Source organism: Glossina fuscipes, unplaced genomic scaffold (assembly GCF_014805625.2).
Source record: "Glossina fuscipes isolate IAEA_lab_2018 unplaced genomic scaffold, Yale_Gfus_2 3, whole genome shotgun sequence".
NCBI lineage: Eukaryota > Metazoa > Arthropoda > Insecta > Diptera > Glossinidae > Glossina > Glossina fuscipes.
The window spans coordinates 14,079,086-14,099,865 of NW_023998417.1; the positions used below are offsets into that span (position 1 = coordinate 14,079,086).

The 20,780-nt window shown below is 34.3% G+C and overlaps 5 protein-coding genes across 6 annotated transcripts in view; 2 read left to right on the forward strand and 3 right to left on the reverse strand.

Annotated features, from left to right (window-relative positions):
* Nucleotides 1–1,081, reverse strand: part of LOC119634718 (39 kDa FK506-binding nuclear protein) — a 1,986-nt gene extending 905 nt beyond the window's left edge. The window contains 3 exon segments of the mRNA XM_038029046.1: nucleotides 1–233; nucleotides 294–521; nucleotides 909–1,081. The exon segment at nucleotides 1–233 is cut by the window's left edge and continues 6 nt beyond it. Of these exon segments, the coding sequence (XP_037884974.1) occupies nucleotides 1–233; nucleotides 294–521; nucleotides 909–918 (471 nt within the window). The 5' untranslated portion in view covers nucleotides 919–1,081.
* Nucleotides 1,082–2,907: 1,826 nt separating this feature from the next.
* LOC119635091 (synaptotagmin-14) lies at nucleotides 2,908–8,500 on the forward strand. The gene is made up of 8 exons (XM_038029659.1): nucleotides 2,908–3,395; nucleotides 4,340–4,501; nucleotides 4,570–4,923; nucleotides 4,985–5,208; nucleotides 5,267–5,728; nucleotides 5,792–6,097; nucleotides 6,189–6,224; nucleotides 6,299–8,500. Exons 1-8 carry the CDS (start codon nucleotides 3,356–3,358, stop codon nucleotides 6,461–6,463), a joined length of 1,749 nt encoding a protein of 582 aa, XP_037885587.1. The 5' UTR covers nucleotides 2,908–3,355; the 3' UTR covers nucleotides 6,464–8,500.
* A 2,845-nt stretch (nucleotides 8,501–11,345) lies between these two features.
* Nucleotides 11,346–15,148, reverse strand: LOC119635071 (ATP-dependent RNA helicase SUV3 homolog, mitochondrial). 2 transcript variants are annotated; one of them, XM_038029622.1, is made up of 9 exons: nucleotides 14,680–15,148; nucleotides 14,232–14,623; nucleotides 14,044–14,155; nucleotides 13,500–13,944; nucleotides 13,144–13,444; nucleotides 12,900–13,079; nucleotides 12,698–12,846; nucleotides 12,489–12,646; nucleotides 11,346–12,420 (listed from the first exon to the last, which is right to left on the reverse strand). In XM_038029622.1, the coding sequence occupies exons 1-9, from the start codon at nucleotides 15,032–15,034 to the stop codon at nucleotides 12,185–12,187; spliced, it is 2,328 nt and encodes a 775-aa protein (XP_037885550.1). In that variant the 5' UTR covers nucleotides 15,035–15,148; the 3' UTR covers nucleotides 11,346–12,184. The 2 variants fall into 2 exon arrangements, with proteins under 2 accessions (XP_037885550.1, XP_037885551.1); XM_038029623.1 differs by having other exon boundaries at nucleotides 11,349–12,420; nucleotides 14,232–14,612; nucleotides 14,680–14,788.
* Nucleotides 15,149–15,442: 294 nt separating this feature from the next.
* On the forward strand, nucleotides 15,443–18,813 carry LOC119635031 (charged multivesicular body protein 3). The gene is made up of 5 exons (XM_038029546.1): nucleotides 15,443–15,649; nucleotides 15,808–16,048; nucleotides 16,538–17,570; nucleotides 17,692–17,804; nucleotides 18,734–18,813. The coding sequence occupies exons 1-3, from the start codon at nucleotides 15,605–15,607 to the stop codon at nucleotides 16,915–16,917; spliced, it is 666 nt and encodes a 221-aa protein (XP_037885474.1). The 5' UTR covers nucleotides 15,443–15,604; the 3' UTR covers nucleotides 16,918–17,570; nucleotides 17,692–17,804; nucleotides 18,734–18,813.
* The window catches only part of LOC119634590 (serine protease easter-like), a 6,062-nt gene continuing 3,095 nt past the window's right edge, over nucleotides 17,814–20,780 (reverse strand). The window contains exons 4-7 of the mRNA XM_038028838.1: nucleotides 20,384–20,414; nucleotides 18,656–19,000; nucleotides 18,004–18,589; nucleotides 17,814–17,938 (exon numbers count right to left, since the gene is read on the reverse strand). Of these exons, the coding sequence (XP_037884766.1) occupies nucleotides 17,815–17,938; nucleotides 18,004–18,589; nucleotides 18,656–19,000; nucleotides 20,384–20,414 (1,086 nt within the window). The 3' untranslated portion in view covers nucleotide 17,814. The remainder of the gene's footprint in view (nucleotides 17,939–18,003; nucleotides 18,590–18,655; nucleotides 19,001–20,383; nucleotides 20,415–20,780) is intronic.

Below are 20,780 nucleotides of genomic sequence, written 5' to 3' on the forward strand. Positions count from 1 at the left end.
ATCATCATCCTCATCATCATCATTCTTTTCAATACTTCCCTTGGCTTTAACGCCCTTAACTGGCTTGGTTTCAGCTTTTTTCGATTTTGCTTTTTTAGCATTCAAAGTTTGACGCAAATCCTGATCGGCAGCTTCAGTCTCGGATTCTTCTTCTTCTTCTTCACCGCCATTTAATAAATCGTCCATATCATCGTTTTCGATAAGATACCCGCACAATGACACATTTCCGCTGCCTGCAAATACAATTTGTAAATGCTCATGTTCCGCTTTCTAAACAACATTTCCCAACTTACCTACGCTTTGGAAACTGACTTCGTCGCCGACAGCAAAATTCAAATCCAGCATAAACTGCTCGCAGACATCTTTGCGCAAAGTACAGACTAGAATTCTCTGATTTTCGCAAGTGATATAGAATTGAGTAGCACCACCCTGAGATGATTGCGAGTCCAGTGACACTTGCGATATATGAAACGACTTTGTTGTAGTTTGCGAATACTTACGATTCGGCTTTAGATTCATACCTTAATCGTAAAAAAAAAAAATCGTGAAAATTGAACATTTGTTCATATTAAAATTGACACTGTTCAACCTTGAATCCTGTCACGCGTACATGTACGCCTGCATGTACGTTCTTACATATGCATACACATATATGAAATAGATTAATTTTCATATGCGTACTTAAACAGACGGACCAAATGAATGCAACCTAAGCTATTTATATTCAAAATTGTTAGTACAAAAGCAATTGAAACTTGTATTAATCTTTTTTCAAAGGTGTAAAAAAATCGAAATTTGATTACTAGCTTTATTACTGTCTACACAAAAGTTTTCAGGTACTAGACACGTGGTGATGTGAGAAAATTTTTCTTGAAAATTTAAAATATATTTCGGATTGTTAAACTTACCCCAAAACATTTTGTTTGTTGTTTTTTTTTAATAAATTTTTTATAAAGTAACGCAGCGCTTTATTCGATTTTTACAATTTCCGAAACTTTATCAAAATGCCGGCAGCCTATGAAAATTGTATGTAGTCGATAAATGGCGATAACAAGCAATATCACATGAACGCTACTCTGACAGCCGCTTGTAATTTTGGCGGCGTGTACTGAAATTAGTGTGCTGCCAGATCTGCAAATGTATTACAAGCAACGGTTGTATATGAAACATTTTATTGTGTGGAAAATGTTTTTAATTAAATTATATAAGATAACGCTTTTTTCTTTTCCTTGCTAATCTTTCTAGCTGTTTAACATTACCTTTGCGAAAGAGCGCGAACAAAATCTTCAGCTACTTTGAGTGACATTTTGAAGACTAGGCCAATTGTTAAAATCCTATGGAAACATGCAATGGTTAAAACAGTTTGGTTAGCTTTAAGAGTTATTCGTGTTTTAATACTTAATTATAAATTTGGATATTTCAAAAAATATAACGTATTATGCCGTAGCTGTGTACGTGCGGCAGTACAAATTCCATTCGTTTAGGTCGTTTTGTTTAGGTTCAGCCTTTATTCCCGTCTTGTGGTTTCGTAAGTTAACAGCCCTGTTTTAGCGGCTATTAACTACTTACTGACATTACATTCTGATATTACTGATATTACTCTTCCTATCACCTTTGTTTCGAAATATTAACAGCCTTATTCTAGCATAGTCTGTAATAATTGTCATCTGTCATCGCTTATAAATGTGTGAAATTAGTGATTCTGCTTGATTGTCAGCGTTCATTATTTGTTTCGTATAGCTTCGTTTCTCTAAAATTAAACCGGAAGTTAGATAACTCTATCTTTCAGTTAAGCGAAAATCGTCTTTCAGTTATACTCTAACTTTTCTTTAAGTTTAGCTGGAAGATTTCTTCCAGTAAGCTGCCAACTGGCAAAACAGCCGACAGTTGTTGAAAAACAATCATATGATTAGTTGAAAAATGAACAAGAAAAATGTTAAGAATTCATTTGTATGAAAACAGTGTTTATTATAAAAGTAGTAGTATTATATAAATGTTTTAAGTAATTATCAGCCTTTTCAATAATGTAATGTATTTTATGCTTTGGCTGTGTGTTCGCCCCAGTAGTTTTGTGTTTCGTTCACAATAGACAAAAAGGCGGTGACCATACGTAAAAGCTCAATCAAAATAATCTGAAAAGCAACCTATGTGTTCCGGAGAGCAAAAAATTTAAGTTATAGTGAAGAGTGCATGTTAAAAAATGTATTCCTTTATAAACTTTCCGTTCAAGTCCTTAACAGATCTGCATTTGTAAGAATATAGATAGTAGAGTGCAGAGAACGCCTGTAGAACATATTTCTGATGTCCAAAGTTGGGCCTTCTGATTTCATGCAAATTCTATGAAGTTTTTGAAGCGCGTTTTTTAATATTGAACGAAATTTGTGTGTGTATGTGCGCGCGGATGTTTACAATGGCCGATTATAAACTACTATCAACGATAAAAAGCAAAGATAGAGTTGGAGAGTTCGTGTATAAGAGAGAGCTTTGAAAGAAAGAAAGCAAGATAGGAGAAAGGACTACAGGACTTGTTACTGTGAAATTGAGTCACACATCTCTCACACACAAGTAGATAATTTATAGTAAAAGTAGATTGAAGCAAAACGAGTTAAATGATTTTAGTCAAACCGTATTGTATTTTTGATACAAGTGAAAATATTTGAATAATTTCTTAATTTAGTGATTTATTAGCAGTTCTCTATGCAAATGTATGGAAAATTGTGGAAAAGCCGTAAAAGATATAATCACACTAATGCTGAAAAACAGTGAAGATTGTGGTAGAGTTACACATATGCAGTCCGATGAAATATTTCTTAAATTTATACCGGAACGTACAATTATTAAATTTATTTTTTTGCGAAGGAAATATTCGCCTGAAGCTTAAAGCTTTAAAAAGTGCAAAATTAGAAGTAAATTAACTAACTGGGGAGCATAAAATATTCTTATAAAATATTTAAAAATTTGAATATGTTGAAAAATCGATTTGTCTAAAGTTCTTCTGCCTAGCAATTGCAATAACGGCATGTTCAGTGAGTTGAAAATTTCCGAAAAAGAAAGAAAGCGAAAGCTTCCAAAAGTTAATATACTGTATGCTATTTAAGGGAATTATTTGATTTGTTTTGATATTTAAATTCGCCGGAATAATCAAATCAAAATTGAAATGCTCTCCCATCTACATACTCGTGTTTTCACATATGTTTGCACATACATTCAAGCACAGGCGCCTATTATTGAATTGCTTTTTAATTTGATTTGCAGCTTGCAGGTAATTTCAGTAGCAACAACAAGCCCCAGTCTTTATTAACGGCATCTCGTTAGCATTCAAAATTTGAGATAACGCACAGCATTACATACGGAAATGATAGTGACTTCCAGTGTTGATAATTACGCTTTAAATGGTATGTAAATAAGTATTTAAAAACAAAAGCGTTAAAAATATTTGATGCGAGGGATTCCCGTTTGCGTTTATCAATGTAAAGGAATTCTTCAAGCAAGTTTTGAGTCTCACTCTTAACCCATAGACTCTACTTTCTAAAATTATAAGGCTAGTCGTAATCCCTGCAACGATGCGGCACATGTGCGGGATATGACCGTTTAGCGATAAACCTGTTTTGGAATATTTAGCCATATATAATTAAACCAAAGTCAATTTTGCTTAAAACAAGCATTTTTCACCTGGAATGGTAACCAACTAAGAACCACAATTAATTACCTTCACGGAGAGAAAATTAAAACTTTCTTTAATGGCTTTGGTAAAACCGGCGAGCAAATCCGCGGCTTTCGATTGTTCACTATGGGCCCTTTCTATCTGCGGTCTAGCTTGCCGTTGTACAAGTTAATTTCCAACTCCTGTAGCAATGTGGTGCGATGAAATGTGCGAATAATATGGAAGTTATTGAAGAATTACATCGAATCTATCATCGAGACTGCGGCGCACTTAATGTCAAAAACCATTTGCGTTCTGCTGATTATGATAAAGCATCTATACCATAAATATAAACAGTTTTTTATAAGCCTACGAAGCACTATCATCTTAGTCGGAAGTGTACTGCATTTACTTGGCGAGTGGTGAACATTTCCCAAAATTCGAAGGCTCATATTCGGAGCGCGTAGACCTCTGGAAATCTTTAAGGTGCATCTGAAGTACATAACACCAGTAGAATATTTAACGTTATTGCAACGACTGGATAGAGAGCCTTACTTGCTTGTGTTCATTGTTTCTTTAGCCCCAAAATTCGGAATAGATCATAATAAATCGTTTTAGGCAAAGTCCTTATTTAAAAATAGATTAACAACTAGAAAATCTTGAAATTAGCATTGAAAATGTAAACGATAATTTCAGGAACCGTTGAAATTACGACAGTCCTTTCGGCCTTATTCGGCGTGATAGCTTTGATGCTATTGATCTTTCTTTATGTGCATCGCAAATGGTGTTTTCACGCCCGCCGAGGTTTGCACTGCTGTGATGATAAATATTTGGCATCGAAATGTGTGCAAAAACTTTGTAAGTGTTTCGTATCAAAGCGTTCTTGTAAGGCGTGGTTCATAAGCTTGTCTTATCATCTTTTTTAGCGCGTAAACGACGTTATGAAAACACTAGTTCGGATTCGGAAGAAGATATTTTGAGGAGATTACGCTTGCAACAAGCGCGATTGACCTCTCCACATGGTGGAGGAGGAGCAGGCGTTGGACAGTATACTAGCTACGGCATAAATCAAGTTAATCCACTATCGCAGAATTTCGCTTACGTTAGTAGCGACTTACAACGAGTAACTGTCACGCCCAGAGATTTCTCACGGGATCCTTTGGCGATAGCAGAACGTGGCAAGGTTGGTATACCATCGTCACACAGCGAATGCAGTTCAAATGATTCTGTAGAAGCCTCGTTCGATAGTAATACGGGTATTTTAATGGCCGAAAAAAAAGGTGAGTAAAGGGAAGAGCGGTTCTGTTAGATCTGTTACAATTTTTTGCGGAATATTTCCAGAACGAAATCACATTGTCAGCAAAACGCCAGAAACAAATATATCTTCCTCTTCTTCTTTAAAAGAAACGCGTGTAGAGTGTAATGTAGATCCCTCCAAGTCAAATAAATATCAGAAAAGCTCCTACCTTAACGCACGAACTACAACGCCGCCACGCGAAGATAGTTTAGAAGATGATAATAGTAACATAGCCAATAGCAATAACAACAATAATCTTATTGAAGATGTAAATTTAATTTGATTAACTTTGAATTATCATAACTTATGTTAGGCTTACGTTTCAGGAACCATTGTTTGATACTAGTGACCTTAGATCTTTAAAGTCTGATGACATTTCGATGCAAACCCAGTGTTATGGGAAAAGCGGTAGCGTTGAGATATCCTTATTGTACGATGCTCCATTACGCAAGATGACCGTTCACGTTTTACAGGCAAGAGGATTGCCCGTCTTGGGCAATGGTCAGCAAACCCACACTCAAGTGCGTCTTCTTATGTTACCGAACAAAAAACAAAAGCATAAGACGAAAATCCGTTCCGGCGAAAATCCTCAATATATGGAAAGTTTCTTGCTGCATCGTGTTACTCCAGAAGAAGTCAATAACATGGGCTTGCGTGTACGCTTATATGGTTGCGAACGCTTACGGAAAGAACGACTGATTGGAGAGGCATATTGCAGTTTTGCAACTATCGACTTGGAATTGGAAACAAATTTGTGGCTTCCTTTAGAGCCAAGAAATACTTCGTCGGTTCGTGAATTTATTGACATTTTCACTCAAAATAATTTGAACTACCTTGGATTCGTTTTATAGGTTTTGGGTTCATCTAGTGATCTTTTAAGTTTAGCTCGTTCTGATAGTGCCGGCTCGACAACTTCAATGCAACATGGGGGTGTGCCCGAATTACTTCTAAGTCTAGGCTATAATGGTACGACGGGACGTCTCACCGTTGAAATTGTCAAGGGCAGTTATTTTCGTAGCTTATCACAAAACAAGGCTCCCGACACATACGTGAAATTGTGCTTGGTCAGTAGTATCGGTCAGGAGATCTCACGAGCAAAAACTTCAACGAGGCGGGCTCAGCCAAATCCGCTGTTTAAAGAAACATTTGTATTTCAGGTATGCTTCAGGTATTCTTTTTTTTTTTTTTTTTGAGCACTTTGACATTGTTATGTGAGATAGAAAATTCAGACTACTTTTACTGCTTTAGGTTGCCTTATTTCAATTGAATGATGTTACATTAATGGTAATGGAATAATAACTCGGAATATATTAATGGAAGTTTTAAATTGTTTGGAATTATTATCATCTGTCGCTTAGGTTTCCGTTTACGCTAAACGTAATATGAAAAAAAATGAAATGGTCGGTTGGTTTAGTCTTGGGTTAAATTCTTCCGGGCCTGAGGAAGTAGCCCATTGGGTGGATATGCGTGATATGGCAAAAGGTGAATTACTGGCACGTTGGCATGTGCTTGTCGATTCTTGATTCGAACAGCTGGGACAATCTTCGAGACGTGGCAGTGCGTTAGGTATATTAGCATCATTCTCCTCCTCGAAGGATAAGTCCAAGCCGAAAAAACTAAAAGAAGACCAAAATCTCAACCACGATAATATGGTGGCTGTTGATATTGAGACTGGCCTAGAACTAGACTTCGTATAGATTGGCATATAAAATAAATTTGTTTAGCACGACCGACTTGCGCTTCTCGTACACATATATTAATATGTATATATGCGGGTAAGTGTATCAGATTATAGTTAATAACACAATGCAAAACCGAAAGAAAAAATTGTACAAAACTTTTTAAGAACAAACAAAAAACTTTTGCTAAAAAGAAAACGTATTGGGCTTCTTGAAATCTTGTCTCATAGTGGGCAGATAAATTTTGTTCGCAATTGTTTTGTCGTCACCTTGACTAAGAATTTACGCAGACATGCTTATATCTTTTTTGTTATTTAATAATAATAATAATAACAACAACAACAACAACCACAGCTATTTTACTTTGGTTGTCCAATGAAGAACAATGTAAACACACCACAAAAAGATATTAATAATTTATAAGGAGGTAACACGCCTGTACCGGGAACCAAAAGCCCACTTGCTTATACATTTTATTTTTGAGAATTTTGGAATCATTTTGCTCTTTCAATACACAAGTAAAGCAGTTGCATTTATGATTTTTCCTTTCTATCTTGTTTAGCTTCTACATCGTATGCCGCCAAAGCTTTAAAATTTCGAAAATTGCATTTTCGGTATTCGCAGGCAGTGACTTAACGTCATTAACGGCAAATCTTCTAGACTTATTAGTTATGATATATATATACATATATAATTGCTTTTACAATCAAATATCATTTAATACCCGTAACAGAACAGAACTTTTTCAATCATCTAAATAATCCGGGGAAGTTGTTATACATATCATATCAAAGAGGAGTATGCATCGAGCTCAGATTATATATTATGATCAAAAAGAATAGCCCTTGGGACTAGCGCATAGATATTGTCTTATGGCTTATTAACAAAAACCAACAAGAAGAGGGAAACCATTATTTGTACAAAGTACCAGTACCAGTCGATGAGTTCTTAGTTTTTGAAATATTCTAATAGTAATTTCGTAATCCATATTGATAATTACGATGCATATTTCTAAGCACTAAGAAAATTGTTTCAAAAAGCTTAATCCAGTATATTTGTTGCGGTTAATTTTTAATTTGACCGAACGCTCCCGATTTTATTAAAAACCCTCGTGCATTGCAGCTGTTATTCGAGATCCTTCGCCTATTCGGCCACTAAGGCGGATATCCGCTTAACTAGGCGGGCGGCTTATATTCAAATTTTTATCTACATTTACACTAAGGTTCTTTCATATTTTTGCTTCCTTCGAAAAACCTCTGGATTATAGGAAACTTCACTGGATTGACTGCTTCGCTTTATAAAACAAATTTGCTAGCACTCATGTTTTTCTAATAACTGAATGTTGTTGTTGCGCTGTTGTGCTATTTGCCAACTTTTTTATCTCGTCCTGACGAAGGACAATTTGTCGTGTTTATTTATTTATTTATTTTTTTTTAATTTTTAAAATAATATTTATCTAAAAATTTTGCTACAAGAGGTTGCTCATTTTATTTTTCTTTGTCTTTTTTTGATTATTCATAAATAAAGATACGTTTACTTTTGTAATCCACCTTTCGTCGCTATTGCAATGACGAAGCGTGTTATTTATGAAAGCTTAACAAATGTACTTCAAAATATGAATGCATAACAAGTGTTTTTTAAAAAAAAACTAAAGCCGGCTAAAAATTATATAAAAATATATAAAAAAGAAAAAAAAAAAAAAGAAGAAAAGTATACAAGATTTTTGTAATTTAAGCACAGATTTAACTATCTTCATTAAGGAAGAAACAATGTCTAGCTGTTTACCAATATTCTCTCATTAGGGAAATTATGAAGGATATGTTAACGTGAGGTTCTCTCTTTAGATTTTAGTGATTTAAACACAAATCACTTTCTATTTTTTTTTTTTTTTTTTTTTTTTTTTTTTTTTTTTTTTTTTTAAATTATTATTAATAGAATCCCCCCCAAAAGAAGGAGAAACAGTTTGTGAAAGATAACTATGTAGTAAATGGAAAAGAATAATGAGAGATTATTTACAATTGTTCACATACATATTTGCGCATATATATAATACATAGTTCAAATATTGATACTCTGCATTTGTTATTGAAACACTACATAAATTAAGTCACACAAAAAAAGCGGGGGAAAAAAAAAGAAAAAAAAAAAAAAAAAACCAAGACAAAAACTTTTTGGAACGACGTACCTATAAAAGTGTGTTTGCGTGTAAACTTGATAAGCGAACTAACAAACCAACTTTTTTAACTCTTAATACGCACAAAATAATAACATAAGTACTTGAGGACTTGGTCTTTGTTTTCGTTTTGTTTTTTTCGGAATAGTAAGGCAACTAAGCGAAATGAGGAAGAATTAAATTAAATAAAAAATAAAAAAAAAAGATAATAAACAATACAATTTTGATGAACAATTTAATGCATATAAATAAATATTATTAGGTTAATTTGAGGAAACGAATTAACAACCTAAGAAGAAAGGTGAAAGAAGAATTTAAAGAAAACTAGATTATTATTTTAGCCCTTTTGCCAAACACATAAATCTATTTATATAAATTTATATTATTGAATGCTATTAATAATAATCGAACAGATCGACAGGCATCAAAATGATCCAGGGAGAGACCGGTTTATAAAACTGGCTTAAACTGAGAGTTGTTGCTTAGCGAATCGTTTAAATATTTGTACCGTTAAGCATCCCAGCGAAAACAAAGTTTTCCTTTAAACAAGACAAATAGCAAAAGCAAGCTTAAATGCGATTAATTAAAGGGAGTTGTACTACGAGAAAAAAAAAAAAAACAAAAAAAAGGAAAAACTTTGAAAAAAAATTAAATTAAATGGTATTAAAAATGCCAAAAGACTATATATATATAATCAGAAATTTTGATTAATGTGATTGATGAATGAATTTTGTTTGTTTTTTCTTTCTCAATAAAATAATTATTAATTGTTTTTTAAATGCATAAACAAAAAGGAAATGCATATTAAAGCTATCAAGTTGTGTGGCTTTTATCCTTAAGCCTACAAGATGAGAGTCAAAGTTTGTTAATTAACATTTCTGTATGTTTTTTATATTTGCAAATTTTTCTTCAAACACATCTTTTTATAATCCTAAAGAGGAATAATTATCTAAGAAAGAATATACATTTTTTTATCTCTTATAGTTTGTTTTATAATACGTATATACATGTGTGGGTGTATCTTAATAATATATGTGATAATTATGTAAATGTAAATTTATTTTTTTTATAATGCTTTTCTACTCTTTGAGGAAGTTAGTAAAAATTGTCTTACCGACAAAAAGGAGAAGAACGAAGTAATACCAAGTAGTTGCATACCCACCATCACATATCCAAGGCAGCCCAGCTTTTGAGACACTTGCACAATAGGCAAATGGGGATCAAATGCATTCTCTCAAATGCATTCTAAATAGCATTTTTTATTCTCACCTCCCTGGCATCTGTTTTTATATTTCATTTGCACTGTGATGCACTGCATCATTGCATTGAATGTTTGTCTACTTATTAACCATATATATATGTATATGTAGATGTATATATATATATATGTAGATGTATATATATATATATATATGTATACATCAGAGAGGCCCAGAGAAAACGATCTTAGAAGCGAAACGGAACTGAACAACTTAAACGGAATGAGCAGGTCCATTTGACTGATCACGCGATGGTTTTGAGAAAAATTCGTTCATGTGAATATAAAAGACAGTTGTGAGTGAGACTTTCGCCTCAGACTTTGAGACTTTGAATACCTTAGCTTAGCTTATGAAATATTCGAAGGAGAATGCAAAGGCAGATCCTGTAACAATACTTGGGAACTTGTTAAGCACAATTCTATGGGTGCAAGGACAATTAAACGGTATACATCATTATTTGAGATTTATGTGATCGCGAGAGATTTATTAACGGTAGTGTTTTCGCTCAATGTTTTCTGAAGATCTTTGGAATGATGTACTTACCGTTAAAATGATGAAAAATTTCTTCCTTTAGCTGGCGGGTATCCGAATATTTTCGAAGTGAAAAACTTAGATTTATTTAAATCTACAAAAGCTCAAATTCGTCAATATTACAAGTAATGTTTCAATGTTTTTATTTCTTAACTGAAAATTTACCTTTGATATCTTGTTAAGATATTTTTGCAAATATTGTTAATAAAAAGAAGAAGGTAAACAATTTGAAGAAACTTAGTAAAGCCGAACCTTTTCATAGGCTTAAAGGTTCTATATATTTTAATTATCAATTAATTTTTTAACTTCACACTAGCATCATTTTAATTGCACTCTAAAAATACAGATTTATCTTAAGAATATTAAAATCTTAAATATTTAAAAAACTATTTTTCTATGATAAAAAAAAAAAGAAAAAACATTTTTATATTATAAAGAAAAATTGAAATTTTTTTTAAATCGTTTTTCTATATGTAATTTTGAATGTAAATCGAAAATTAAATATTAATAAAAAACAGAAGGTAAACCCAGCAAAAATAATGAACATCAAAACCACATAAATATTACTTATTATAATTATAAATGATAACAGATATTTGCCAATGATACAGACAAATGAATTAAAGACACATAAATAACAAAAAAAAAAGTAATATTAAATAAAAAAAAAAAAAAAAGAAAAGTAAATATCAACATTTTTTGTTAATAAAATCTTAATAAAAAATGCGAGCTTTTTTTAATACATTTGACTGCGTTGTGAAAGAAAAAAATCCGAAACCATGTGTACACTTTTACAATTCGTGACGTGACATTTGTGATTCCATATAAAATGTCCATTTTCTACCTAATCTTTCTCATCCCAATTAAAGTATTTCCACTTTATGCAGAAGTTTAATGTCATCCTATAACTACCTTATCGTGATTGTAGCCGCTGAACGTAGGAACAAGTTGATTGAGTTGTCACGAACCCAGAATGAACGCTAACGTATTCGTGTTTTGCTAACTTAAATGTAAGAACACTTGTGGAACCAAGCTTCCCAATAGTAACCGGGCGAGCCGGTTTATCGGCTAGGAATAAAGCTCGTTTAATTTACTTAATGAAGTGTTGGTTCAAATGTGTGCCATTTGTGTAAACGCATGTATATCCAAGTTTATACTAATCGTGTTATCAGAGATCCTACAAGAATGCAGATATTTTGTTGGCTTGCGAAGGGAACTAATTGTCGAGCGCAATGTGGGATTATAACTTGTTGCTCATTATCTTTAGATTAACATTTTCATATCAATTATTGCTTCAAGGGAAGATTCAAGTCAGTTATATTCAAAATCCGGCTTTTGAAATTTTTGCGGAAAATAGTTTCGAATTTTTTACAGAATAGCCGCATCTATCCAAAACAATGTCGACAATAACACACACATAGGTAAATTGTGTTTGAGAGATGGGCAAACTTTATTGACTCCTTGGAATTTCAAAAAAGGAAGGCCAGAGATCGCCCGAATTTAATTCAAATCGACAAGTCTTCCTAAAAAACTATACAGAAAAACTGCACAGAGTTGAGTATATACATATATATTCTAAGCCAGAGCTTTTGTCATTTTGCGTTATTTTTTGCGTTTTCTTCGACTTTTTCTGCCGAAAGCATTGTCGTCATCACTGTCATTTTGATCATAACTTCCTAAGTCCTTGCTGTTCATTGACTGCTCATTGGCCGGTCGAATCTGTTGTTGCGCATCCCATTCTTTGCGTAATTCCTTTAACATGGCCGGTGTAAGTAGGCCTTGTGCGATAAGACGATCTGTTAAACGTCCGCGGATACCTACATTACCGACACCACTCTCTAAAAGGTTTAAAAGAAAGTATGAGTGTTTTTAGTTTTACTATTATATTGTCACTAAGGAGGAGGACCTTTTGCTTGTGTGATTCGTCTCATACTATAGGTGGTGGTCTCAGAATTCTTAAGCAAGCGAGTGATTTGAAATACACCCTGGCGGATTATTTCATCCAGTTCCCTTTGTGCAATTCTCACAGTTGAGGCATCAGGGAATAAGTCCATAAAACGATAGCTGCAAAGGCTTATATGCTTTAAAAACACGGAATAGATTTAACATTAATACCTTAGCCACAAATATAAGTCCATTACGTCAAACACCGACTCTAGGTGTACTAGATCCAAAATAGTTTTAGGTAAACTTAAGGGCCAACCACAGTTTTTGCTGATAAAGTCGAAAGTGATGGGTTCGTTTCGACTATATTGGCGAGTAATCTGTATATGAGAAAAATTAAAATGCCTTCTTTTGCCACTTACTCGAGACTTACCTTCAAGAACATGGAACATACGAACGCCATTTTTCTATTAATGGGTGCACAGCAAAACAGATAGCGTGCTCTTAGCGGCAACGGCACATGTTGTATCATTTCGGCTAAAAATTTGAAATCCTCAATGTTGCACATAAAATATAAGGAATCGTCCACGGTACAGAGATTAACAAAAATATCCTAAAATGCCGAACATTAATTAATTAATTTGCATGAATGGTCTTCTCTGTGATTTTCGAATTACCATTAAATTACTTAACGAAGAGTTTGGTAAATGATAAGCGTATAGCTCAATTTGATCGGCAGTCGGATGTAAACCGGCTTGTTTTAGAGGTTCGGGAGTTTGCTCTAATATTTGCCTTAGTTTAGGCAAATCCTCGCTTTTATAAGTCGTAACATAGCCATGTTCCCATTGAGTGCGGTAACGTCCAGCACGTCCAGCTATTTGTAAAGCCGATGACACTGAAATTGTATCAATTTCGCGTTCACCTTTTTCGTTCATAGTTGGCTTGGTTAGCGAATAGAATACAATTCGACGTATACTCCTAAAAGCAATTTAAGTTTAAGCAGTGGCAGTTTAATCCTTTCTTTTTGACTTACAAATTTAAGCCCATTCCAATAGCATCGGTTGCCACCATAACTTTGCAACTGTTGTCGGGATCATTAAATTTTGCTGCTTGTGCAAGTTTAGTGCCCGGCGGTAAACCTCCATATATGACAGCCACCTCTTTCCCTCTCGCTTCAATTTCTCGTGATACTGAGTAAATATCGTTCTTACTAAAACATACAATACAGTCACCAGGTTGCACATTATCTAACGTTATTAAGGCTTCATCTTCCACAGTCAATTCCGTTAAACGTTTGTAACTGCGAACTTCAACAGTTTCGTTTGTTGTTTCGCAAATTTTTTGTAATAACTCTACGGCACCTGCTTCACCACACACATGAACTTCTTCGGCTATGAGACCCAAAAATGCCCGAGTCCAAGCCCAACCCCTTTGTCGGTCACGTAGCTGTTGGATTTCATCAATTACTGCCACTTTATCTGGAATGTGATAAAAACCACAATTACATTTCGTCTCCTGCAAATCTTGGGCGAAAGCTGAATAAAACTTTTGGTTGGTGGTAGTTAGTAAATGCTTACATGGTCTATTTACCGAAGTCATTTCAACAGTGCAAGCCACATGAGCCGCTGCTGTATTCTCGTTTATTCCATATTTACGCTCTTCCCCCGTAACCAAATCACAAGGCGTACCCTACAAGCCAATAATTTCATTCTCTTAATCGAAACAAAGATCTATATATATATGGTATGGTATCGTATTTTCTCACCCTTTCGTTAGCTTTGTTGAACACCTCGGTAGCTAACAATTTTAATGGACCACAATATACACCCGATTCGGCTGAGAGAAATCTCTCTAACGCATGATACGTTTTTCCAGAGTTTGTCGGTCCCGCATGAAAAATAATTTTACGTGTTATATTTCGAGCGCTAGGATACCAATTGGCTGGAGTTCTTAGATCGGAAATTTTTTTTAAATCATCCATACAATCCAAATGAGGAAAAATGGATTTGGCGTGACGCAAAAAATATGGAAAAATGTCATCTACATGACCAGCTCCTTTTATAATATCACTGAAGATAATATGGATATCAACCGGTAAATTTTCAGATTCTATACAATACCGGCGAAATGAAGCGAACGCTTGATGCTGTAAATAGTCTGAATTTTTTATATTGAAACTATAAAGATACGAGAGAAAATAGGAAATAGCTTACTATCCAATCCATTCTCTTGGCACAGCGTTTTTATTTCGTGACGTTGGGTAAAATTATTCAAAATTCTTAATACTGCCGACTTTTCTAATTTGCCCACGAGCTCAGACCCAACGTCATGTTCATCGACATTGCGTTGCACGTGAACAGGTTTAAACAAAGCCGACAAATTCGTAGGTTCCTGTTTGCGATTGCGATTTCTTTGCAAACATCGACTTAAGTGCATTCCTTTGCTTACCATTGCTCCACTAATTCCTGCAATTCTAGCTGGTAAAGATTTCGTGTAAGTTGCATTTTTTATTGTAAAATTTTGTGTTGCTTCACGTAACAAACTGAGACATTTATGCGAGTTTTGCATTATTTTATCAGATATTAAGCTGATGGATTTGTCGATTTCATTCAATAAATTCTTTTAAGCCGATATAACTTGGTATTTTAGCAGACAAACACACATACGATTTATGATGCAATGGTTGATTGGGGGAAAAAATGCCTCAAAAGCCCATATGGTTACTTAACCTCAACCTCAAAAACAGATGTTCACAAAAATCTATCAATTGTGATTGCCAGATGTATAGATTCGTGTAATCGTGTTGTCTTGAAATATATGCCAAGGATCTCGTATAAATTTGCAAATTAGCTAAATAAACCTAAACAGGATCAGCTGAGCTACTTGTTTGTGAAATTTGACGATTTGTCTGATATATAGACTGCTGTCTTCCAGACTTTTTATCCTAAACGATGCCACGATTTGTTTTGAAAATATTGCGTAGCGGCAACTTTGGTTATGTCATCAGTCAGTAAATATGAAAGAACGACACAAACATTCGGAAAGGAAAACAAATTTTCTCCTTCAATAACAAATTGCAGATGAGTCACTTAATATTTTAGTTATTTTGTGGAAATATAGAAAAATATACAACGGAAAATGGGTTTATTCGGTCAGACCAAATCTAAAGATCCCAAAGAACAAGTAAGTTTTGAAAAACGGACTTCCTAGAGATGAATGCAGCTTACGGCTGACCATGTATATACGGACGAACTGAAGTTATATGATGACATCAGATAGCAATACAAATAAATTTACGAATAGAGCACAAAAACAAAAAAGTGTATTATGCGTTATTGCAGGTTCAAGAATGGACGCATAAAATACGCAAGGAAAGCAATCAGTTGGATCGTCAAATACGCAGCATTCATAGAGAAGAGGAAAAGGTGAAAAGATCTTTGAAGCAGGCTGCCGTCAAGAACGATCGTGACACTTGTGTGATATTGGCCAAAGAAATTGTCAATGCCCGTAAAGCCGTTGGCCGCATTTATACATCAAAAGCCCACCTCAATTCCATACAACTAAATATGAAAAATCAATTGGGTGGGTGAAAAATCGTTTTGTTGCATAGCAGTGGCAGTGGCAGTGGCATTAACTAATGAGGACTTTGTTTCATTAAAGGAAGTAACGGCTTTAAGGGAAATATTCAAAATGCTTTTGTTGAAGTAAACTTTGTCTTACTAACTACATATGCTCCTGAGATTGCAATTGAGCGCACTTTTCCTCTCTTTCTTTTTTTTTGCTCCTAGCGCGAAGTATATGTTTTTGATAATAGGGCAGACAGGCAGTAATATGAAGAAGAAACTTTCGGTGAGGTATAGCATCTTCGCTCTTGGGCAATAAAATTTCTAATATGTCTTCAACTCTCTTTGAATCTCTCGTATTACAAGCCGAAGTAGGATTTAAGATTGTTACCGCCCTCCGATCCATTCTTAACGTTGAGAACATTTCACATTTACTAGGTGCCACAGCTGCTGCTGCGGTTACTTTCTTCGTTAGTAATTTTTGGTATTTTGTTTTTTTTTTTTAAAGCTACTTTACGTGTTGCCGGCTCTCTTCAAAAATCCACCGAAGTTATGCAAGCCATGCAAAATTTGGTACGTTATCCTGAACTGGCCGGCATCATGCGTGACATGTCGAAAGAAATGATGAAAGCCGGCATTATAGAAGAAATGCTGGAGGAGACTATGGATTCCCTGGAGGAGACCGAAGAAATGGAAGCGGAAGCACAAAAAGAGATTGACAACGTGCTATTCGAAATTACCGATGGCAAATTGGGTGAAGCTCCTGTCCCGCCAGAGGATTTAGCTGCGGGTGGCGAAAAAGCAACAGCAGAAGAGGAGGATGCAGAGGACGACGACGAAGAAGATTTGCAAGAAATGCAAAGTCGATTGGCTTCCCTGCGCTCTTAAAAATCAAATTGATAAAAACAGTGTTGCTCTATCATTCATGAGAATAAATGTTGCACTCTGTAGCAGGGATTCTTTTTTGTGGACATTGTAGACATCATTAGACATCGTTGAGTGGTCGAATGCTGGCAGTTATTACCATTTTAGTTTAAATGCGCGCAAGCGTGGCCCCTTCGGTCTTTATTTACGCTTTAAAGAACTTTGTTCTCCTTAAGCAACTTTTTTCTTTGTCTTTCTCGTCTTCTGTAAATTAAAAATTTATTTATTCTCTTTTAATGTAAATATTGTTATTTCTTAGTAATTAACTTTAATTAGTTCTTACTTCCCAAGTAGTATCATTTAGCTAATGCTTGAATATTAAGATTATTGTTTAAAAATATAACAATTGCGAAAGTATAGTTATTAAAAAAGAACAAACTCTTAAATCCTTTTCATTTACATACATCATGTACTCAATATCTGCTATCAGCATACGTTCTTTTTTTTTATGTTACGTTTTGTGCAAGGGAAAATGTGTCGGGAGTTTCTTCGAAATTCTTCTTTTTTGTGCTAATTTTCTTGAACATTTTTAACGCAGAGAAATGCGCCGAGCCTTTTGGTTAAACGCATCTTAACAGCGATAAGTGGATTCTTTACCCATTTAGGTGTAATCGTAGGTATATATATATATATATTTATATATATATATTTATATATATATATATAATGTATTGATGATATGTTGATGACAGTCAAAGTGTTCCAAAAATCATATTTTAATTTTGTTTTAATTTTCAGAAAATATCATTTTATTCAAACTTTAAGGAATCTACTTCGAAATTCACAAATTATCAAAATTAGAAATATCAAGCAAATATCTGAAACCAAGAATGGTCTTAATCGGCTAATTGGTAAGTGCATTTATTCTTCAATTGTTTCCAAAATCCATCCAATATACTGCTGAATTTTAGTGTAAACTTTTATCTTATAGCTCGATCGGGGATAGAACGACAAAAGGCCAGCCAACGTGTAATAAGGGCGTATCCTAAAAGAAATTAAACAAACATGTAATTAATGGTCGCCTGTGTCAGACTAGAGTTTCTTAAATACCTTTTACATCCATTAGATGGATTAGGACATAATGTGACGGCAGGACTACCAAGCTTTCTCAAAGTGTACCTCGGCTCTTGACTTTCGACATAAAATTGCGAATTTGCTAATCTAATGTTACGCTTCATGTACATGCGATGATATTTAAGGGCAGCAACACCTTGAATCTTGGTTTTAATAAAATTGAGATTCCATCCAGCTTCTTCCATAATCAAGCTCTTAAAGTCGATTATTCGCTCCTCTTTATTTAAAGGCAAACATATCGGCTTTACAAAATCTGTAAAATGTACGACCTCAGCCAGCCTAATAAGAGCGATATCGTGTAGTTGGTTCTTAGCTTTTAAACTATACAGGGGATGTGGTACAGCATATTCAATTGCCACATTTATATGGCTCGAAGCACATGAATTATTCGCATTCTTTCCATTTTTACAATCAGAATTTTCCTCAGAATTCCATTGACCAAATCGAACGCCGGTTAAATGCCATTTTAAAAGTGATAAACGACCACTAACGCAATGTGAAACAGTGATAACATAACTGGCACTGATTAAAGACCCTTCACATTTGTATCGCTTACGATTGCCTGAAAACGTCAAGACGAGTATTACACGACAAACAAATAAATGAAAGCAAAATGGTTTGCACTAACCTTTAGTGTGTTCCAATAAAGCCTTCCAAGGGTACTGTTTAACTTTCGCGATATTTCCATTATTACTCGTTTGTACAGTTGTACTTTGGGCGCATTGTTCAAATCGAGGTAAGAGGGCAATTTTACTGTTCAGCGAATCGAGCGTTGAGGCAACTTTTGAGGTAAGCTTTAAACAACATACCAATGGTTTATCATTTTTTATTCCACATTGGATGCGGCTTAAATATTCGGTGTGTGAGTTCTTTCTTGGCGACGTTAGCAATGCATTGACGAGATATTCACAGTCTTGCAGGAGAACACATAATCCCTTCTCATGACTTGAATTCAAGCATTCACCATAATTTTCTATAAAGAGAAGTTATCAAACGAAAAATGCAGGATGAACTGGTTGAAAGTATAAGTGAAATGAATCGATCCCTCTTAGTTAATTGAAATTTCTATTTCCAGAACACACAAACACGCTTTCATGACTACACGACTACTTCGGATCGTTTTTGAATGAATGAACTTCAGACGTTTCAGACTTTGTTTGCCTCAAAACTAATTATGTAAATTTTATTCGAAAAAGATGCTTAGCGGCACAAAAGGATTGTGAAGAATGGAGGCAAAGTCAAATTGCAATATAAAAAGAACGTAGTCGATGCCACGAAGGCAGGATAAGAGGCTTGCAGGCTATGAAAGAAAGCGAGATTACGAACAATTACTATACTACTTCTTACAATTATTGAGAAAATAGGTAAGTTCATCGCAGAACAATTGCAATGTGATCGCCACAAATATCCACATAAGCAGCATCAGCCTCATTAGATCAGTTCGATGAAGAAATAGACAAATATGTTACACTTATCTTTATGCGTAGGTATGTTCTGTTCAGTACATTTTACTACAAGTTTAGTCTTTAAGGATCAATTTACTTTCTAACCTTGCAGAAAGAGAAGCAAGTCCAACAACAACGAGAGAAAACCAAAATAATAACAGATACGTACGTGTAGCACTAAAATTGATGGCGTCAGAAAAGTTAAAAAGGATTACACAAAGTACAAATTGTAACATTTTCTTTTTGTAAGTTAAGGCACGAATAATTTCTTCTTTTTGTAACTGAATTCTCTCAATCCGCTGCTTACGGCTTCAAGTATAACACTAGCGTTTGTTTAGCGAATTTTACCCCCCTTTGATATTTAATCGTTCACTTTCATTATAAGTTATGGCTGCACCTGGCGCGAGCATTTATAACCTGCTAAAAATTCCCCATTTTTATTGTATACCTATTTACACAGAGTATAAGGACAAACGCACCGGCAGAAAAATTTGCTTCTTGAAGAATTTACGTTGCTTCTTTTAATGTTACGTTAATAAAACTTATAAAAGTTTTACGTTATTTAAAAAAAGAAAAAACGAAAAAGAAAAAGAAAAAAAGAAAAAAAATATTTAATATATACAAAAGGAAAAGAAACCTTATCCGAAAAAGAGAGTTTCTTTCTCACATTAGCAAAATCGAACGTGATGGAAATTATAATCAAGCCACGGATAAAACGGATGAAATCTAAGGATGAAATGGATGAAATAATGAAAATTGTAATATTTTCTTATGGCTTCAATAAAATGCCTATCTTGAAAGATTGAATCTGTACCAAAGGCTTTTCAAGTTGGTATTCGGTAGCTTTAGTTATTTCCTGCCGAAACTGAACAAATGCTGCGACGGAATTGACTTTACCAGCGCGTTAATACCTCCGCAAATCCTCCGCTCCTCGCTTCCTCGCTATATTCCAATGGTAAGTTTGAATTTATCCTTATTTTTATTTAACTAACCTCTGCATATAATATTTAATTTCAGTCACCGATGGTTGGCGTCAAGAACGGAAATTTGATAATGAAGAAACTTTGCAAATTGAATCTTTACTGCGGTTATATCAAACATGAATTTATAATTTTTTATATAGAAAATAGAAATAGAATTATTAGATGCCGCCATTGTTCTATAGAATAATTCCTTCTCTGTCCTTTATTTATATGCTATGTGAATACACGCTTTTGTACGAAAAATCTTAAAAGTTTTGCATAATAATTTCGTCTCTGTTCTGCATACATGTTCTAAATGGAAGTTCTATTATAGCTTTTATACAAA

Bases quoted from the DNA above. Each gene is read 5' to 3' on its own strand.
- LOC119635091 (XM_038029659.1), top strand. From the start codon at position 3,356: ATGATAGTGACTTCCAGTGTTGATAATTACGCTTTAAATG. The intron at 4,924-4,984 runs GTGAGTAAAGGG...GAATATTTCCAG, and splicing joins TTTAATGGCCGAAAAAAAAG to AACGAAATCACATTGTCAGC. The intron at 5,209-5,266 runs GTAAATTTAATT...CTTACGTTTCAG, and splicing joins ACAATAATCTTATTGAAGAT to GAACCATTGTTTGATACTAG.
- LOC119635071 (XM_038029622.1), bottom strand. From the start codon at position 15,034: ATGCAAAACTCGCATAAATGTCTCAGTTTGTTACGTGAAGCAACACAA. The intron at 14,624-14,679 runs GTAAGCTATTTC...TAAAAAATTCAG, and splicing joins CCAAGAGAATGGATTGGATA to ACTATTTACAGCATCAAGCG. The intron at 13,445-13,499 runs GTAAGTCAAAAA...AATTGCTTTTAG, and splicing joins ATTGGAATGGGCTTAAATTT to GAGTATACGTCGAATTGTAT.
- LOC119635031 (XM_038029546.1), top strand. From the start codon at position 15,605: ATGGGTTTATTCGGTCAGACCAAATCTAAAGATCCCAAAGAACAA. The intron at 15,650-15,807 runs GTAAGTTTTGAA...GCGTTATTGCAG, and splicing joins CTAAAGATCCCAAAGAACAA to GTTCAAGAATGGACGCATAA. The intron at 16,049-16,537 runs GTGGGTGAAAAA...TTTTTTTTAAAG, and splicing joins AAATATGAAAAATCAATTGG to CTACTTTACGTGTTGCCGGC.